Source organism: Galeopterus variegatus, unplaced genomic scaffold, assembly GCF_000696425.1.
Source record: "Galeopterus variegatus unplaced genomic scaffold, G_variegatus-3.0.2 Scaffold9262, whole genome shotgun sequence".
Classification (NCBI taxonomy): domain Eukaryota; kingdom Metazoa; phylum Chordata; class Mammalia; order Dermoptera; family Cynocephalidae; genus Galeopterus; species Galeopterus variegatus.
In genome coordinates this window covers 36,446-41,599 of record NW_007735373.1, presented here as the reverse complement: position 1 = coordinate 41,599, position 5,154 = coordinate 36,446, and the positions used below count along the sequence as shown (strand labels likewise).

Genomic DNA, 5,154 nt, shown 5'->3' with positions numbered 1-5,154 from the left:
AGTAGTATTCCATTGTGTAGATATACCACATTTTCCATATCCACTCACCCGATGATGGACAAAAGAAAAAAACAAGCAACCCAATCCTTTGCCCATTTTTTAATTGAGTTACTTGTTTTTTTTGTTGTTGTTGTAAAGTTGAGGGTTTTTTATATTCTGGATATTAATTCTTTTTCAGATGTATATTTTGCAAACATTTTCTCTCACTCTGTTGGTTGTCTTTTAACTCTGTCGATTGTTTCTTTTGCTGTGCAGAAATTATTAGTCTGGTATAATCACATTTGTTTATTTTTCCTTTGGTTTCCCAGTCTTATGGGGTCGCACACATGAAGTCTGTGCACAGTCCTACGTCCTGAAGTGTTTCTCCTTTGTTTTTTAAAGAAGCTTTATTATTTCAGGGTGTATATTTAATTTTTTAATCCATTTCGAGTTGATTTTAGTATATGGTGAGAGGTATGGGTCCAGTTTCATTCTCCTGCATGTGGATATCCAGTTATCAAAGCACTATTTGCTGAAGAGGCAGACTCTTCTCCAGTGTATAGGCTTGGTGCCTTTTTCACACATCAAATGGCTGTATGTGTGTAAGTTTTGTTCGGGATTCTCTATTCTATTCCGTTGATCAATGTGTCTGTTTTTATGCCAGTACCATGCTGTTCTTGGTTATTATACCTTTGTAGTATAGTTTAAAGTCAGGTCGTGTTATGTCTCTCACTTTATTTTTTGCTCAGAATTGCTTTAGCTATACATGGTCTTTTGTTATTCCATATAAATGTCTGGATAGTTTTTTTACATTTCTGAGAAAAATGTCATTGAATTTTTGATGGGGATTGCATTCAATTTGTATATCACTTTGGGTAGGATGGATATTTTCACAATGTTAATTCTTCCAATCCAAGAGCATGGGATATCTTTCCATCTTCTTGTGTCCTCTTTAATTTCTCTCAACTGTGGTTTGTAATTCTCTTCATAAATATTTTTCACATTCTTGGTTAACTTTATTCCTAAGTATTTTACTTTTGTTGTGGCTATTGTAAACGGGCAAGCTTTCTTGATTTCTCTTTCTTAATGTTTACTGTTGTAGAATAGAAATGCTAATGATTTTTGTGTGTTGATTTTGTATCCTGCTAGTTTGCCGAAATCATTTATCAACTCCAAGACTTTTTTTTTTTTTTTTTACCAGTAAGGGGATTGCAACCCTCAGCATGGTGTTGTCTGCACCACGCTCAGACAGCGAGTACACCAGCCATCCATATATAGGATCCAAACCCGCGGCTTTTGCGCTACCAGCGCCACACTGTCCTGAGTGATCCATGGAGCTGGACCTCCAAGATTTTTTTTTTTTTTTTTTTTAGAGACTTTAAGCTGTTCGATATATAGGATCATGTCATCTGTAAAGAGGGACAGTTTTATGTCATAATTTCCAATTTGGATGCCTTTTATTTCCTTCTCTTCACTGATTGCTCTGGCTAGTACTTCCAATACTATGTTGGATAGGTGTGGTGAAATGGGTATCCCTGTCTAGTTCCTGTTCTTAAAGGAAAAGCTTACAGCATTTCCCCCTTCAAGATGATATTAACAGTGAGTTTATCATATACGGCTTTAATTATGTTGAGATACTTTCCATTTATACCTAACTTATAGAGAGTCTTTATCATGGATGAGTGTTGAATTTTATTAAATGCTTTTTGAGCACCTATAGAGATGATCCTATAGTCCTTCTGCTTGATTTTATTGATATGGCATATAACATTTATTGATTTGTGTATGTTGAATCAATCTTGCATCCCTGGGATGAATCCCACTTGATCATGGTGTATAATTTTGCATATGTGTTGCTTTAATCTGTTAGCTACTATTTTATTTAGGATTTTTGTATCTATATTCATCAAGGATATTAGTCATCCTCACTGGGTTGAGATGGTATCTCAGTGTGGTTTTGATTTGCATTTCCCAAATGCTAAATGATGTTGAGCATTTTTTTCATGTGTCTGTTGACCATTCATATATCTTTCTTTGAGAAACTCCTATTTAGCTCCTTTACCCATTTTTTAATTGGGTTACATGTTTTATTGTTGCAAAGTTGTTACAGTTACTTGTATATTGTGGATATTAATCCTTTGTCAGATGCATATTTTGCAAATATTTTCTCCCACTCTGTTGGTTGTCTTTTAACTCTGTTAATTGTTTTTTTTGCTGTGCAGAAGCTTTTTAGTTTGATATAATCCCATTTGTTTATTTTTCCTATGGTTGCCTGTGCTTTTGGGATCGTATTCATGAAGTCTGTGTCCCGTCCTACTTCCTGAAGTGTTTCTCCTATGTTTTCTTTATGAAGTTTTATTGTTTCAGGGTGTATATTTAATTTTTTAATCCATTTTGAGTTGATTTTAGTACATGATGAGAGGTATGTGTCTAGTTTCATTCTCCTGCATATAGATATCCAGCTATACCAGCACCATTTCCTGAAGAGGCAGTCTCTTCCCCAGTGTACAGGCTTGGTGCCTTTGTCAAAGATCAGATGGCTGTAGGCGACAAGATCCTATATGTTGTCTTTGATTAACTTTTAAATGACTGCAACCATCAAGAAATAAAGAGAGTTAACAAATTGTTTCCACTGAGCACTTGTAGAACAACCAGCATTGGAGCACTTAAATTTACTGACATATGCATAGGATTCTTAGATGAAGAGACATAACCAAGGACTTAAAATAAAAGACAAAGAAGTAACATAGATTCACTATTTTGCTCTTTTTGTTTCTGGTATTCATTTCCCAGATAGGATCAACAATGCCATTTATTGATAGATATCATGGGATAGGACGACATGATATTCAGCTATGATGCTAGCAAACTTCATAACCCATTAAATGGAAAGAAAAGATCTCAAATAACACAAAAAATTTGGATATATTTTAAGAGATGGTTACAAGTGCACAAAGAGGAAAGTGTGAAGGTATTAATCAAGGTGTATTTTTTGAAGAGAACATTTTTAGCACATGTGTGCGGATCTGCTTGGTCTTTACACCATACACAAGTGGATTGAGAAATGGAGGGACCAGCAAGTACATTGTGGAGAACAGGATGTGGATATAAGGGGGGATATGAGAACCAAATCTATGTGTGAAGAAGGAGAAGAAGGCAAGGAGGTAGAACTGAAGGAAGACACAGATGTGAGCGATGCAGGTATTGAAGGCCTTAAATCTCGCCTCCTTCTGTGGCAAACGAAAAACTGTGATAAATATCTGGATATAGGACAATGTGATGAAAATGAGGTCAAACCCTCCAATAGTGAAGGCCACAAACAAACCAAAGATTTTGTTGACCTGGACGTCTCCTGCAGCCAGTTTCACAATGGCCATGTGTTCACAGTAGCAGTGGGAGATGACTGTTGTGTGATAAAATTGAAACCGACACTTTATCAGGAGGATGCATGGGGCTGCAAGAGTGGCAGCCCTGAGTACTGAAAAAGAACCAATTTGGGTGACCAGCTGGTGGGTGAAGATGATGGTGTGTCTTAAAGGATAACAGATGGCCACATAACGGTCCAGTGCCATGGCCAGCAGAATGCCTGACTCTGTACACTGGAATGTGTGGATGAGCCACATTTGAAGCAAACAGGAATCAAAATAGATTTCTGGCATATGAAACCAGAAGACACCAAGCATCTTGGGGATAATGCTGCTTGCAAGAGCAATGTCTGTGGCTGCTAGCATGCCTAAGAATATGTGCATGGGCTCATGGAGGCTGGGCTCTGATTTGATGATGATCAGAAGCAAGGAATTTCCAACCATTGCTAGGAGATACATGGCACAGAATGGAATCCCAATCCACCTCTGCACAGCCTCCAGGCCTGGGATCCCTATGAGTGTCATCACAGCAGGCATGAAGACTGTGACATTGGAAAATGTCATAGTGTCCTTGGACTTCCTGCTGCAAAACAAATTTCCTCAGTCAGTGCTACTGATGCTGTTCTACTTCCTCCTTTGAACCAACGTCATCATATTTAGTCTCTCTGATTTTGTTAGATCTCTAACATCAAATCATCCTCTCAGTCATATCATTGAAGAGAAAAGACAGACACATAGAGAAACCTCACCGGTTTTAATAATGGCATCCAGAAGCACTGTACCATAACTGAGCGTTACCTTCGTGTGGCTCACAGCATTAGAACCAACAATATCAACTGGATAAAGAGTTAACTACTGTCCTCTCAGTAAAGTTTTTGCCAAACCTGTGGGGGGAAAAATAAAAAGTCTTTATTTTTTTTGCGAATTGCATTCTAAACACAGTTACATGAATCTCTCTATATCTCATATTTCAGCTACTCTTCTATTACTTTATTATTCCCAATTATTTCAAATCAGGAACATGTGATCAGACCAACAAATTCTCATACTNTGAACCAACGTCATCATATTTAGTCTCTCTGATTTTGTTAGATCTCTAACATCAAATCATCCTCTCAGTCATATCATTGAAGAGAAAAGACAGACACATAGAGAAACCTCACCGGTTTTAATAATGGCATCCAGAAGCACTGTACCATAACTGAGCGTTACCTTCGTGTGGCTCACAGCATTAGAACCAACAATATCAACTGGATAAAGAGTTAACTACTGTCCTCTCAGTAAAGTTTTTGCCAAACCTGTGGGGGGAAAAATAAAAAGTCTTTATTTTTTTTGCGAATTGCATTCTAAACACAGTTACATGAATCTCTCTATATCTCATATTTCAGCTACTCTTCTATTACTTTATTATTCCCAATTATTTCAAATCAGGAACATGTGATCAGAACAACAAATTCTCATACTCTGACGCGTGTATTAGTGTAATACTTCCTACGAAAGAGAATAGAGATAGAAAAAACTGATACCTGGGAGCGTATATATTTGTGTATCTGTATCTACTCATGTCTTCTATATCTATGTAAGACTGGATGCCCTCCCTAAAGAATATGCAGGAAGTACTGTAGAAAAGACAATTCAAATCCATGTAATTTTGAGGATCTGGGACAAAGCACCTTGCCATGTTTTAAATTTCTATTGTGCAACTGTATTTTCTGTTTCTATATTTCCAACGGCTGAAATACTTAAAATGTTTGTGTGCTTAAAATACTTGATTCTGAAATATACTTTACAGAATACATAAAGAGGAAGA

At 36.9% G+C, this 5,154-nt stretch overlaps 1 protein-coding gene across 1 annotated transcript; it reads right to left on the bottom strand.

Moving 5' to 3' along the window:
- Positions 1-2,957: 2,957 nt before the first annotated feature.
- LOC103609149 (olfactory receptor 52A1-like) lies at positions 2,958-3,908 on the bottom strand. Its single transcript, XM_008593502.1, has one exon. It carries the CDS (start codon positions 3,906-3,908, stop codon positions 2,958-2,960), a length of 951 nt encoding a protein of 316 aa, XP_008591724.1.
- Between the last annotated feature and the right edge of the window lie 1,246 nt (positions 3,909-5,154).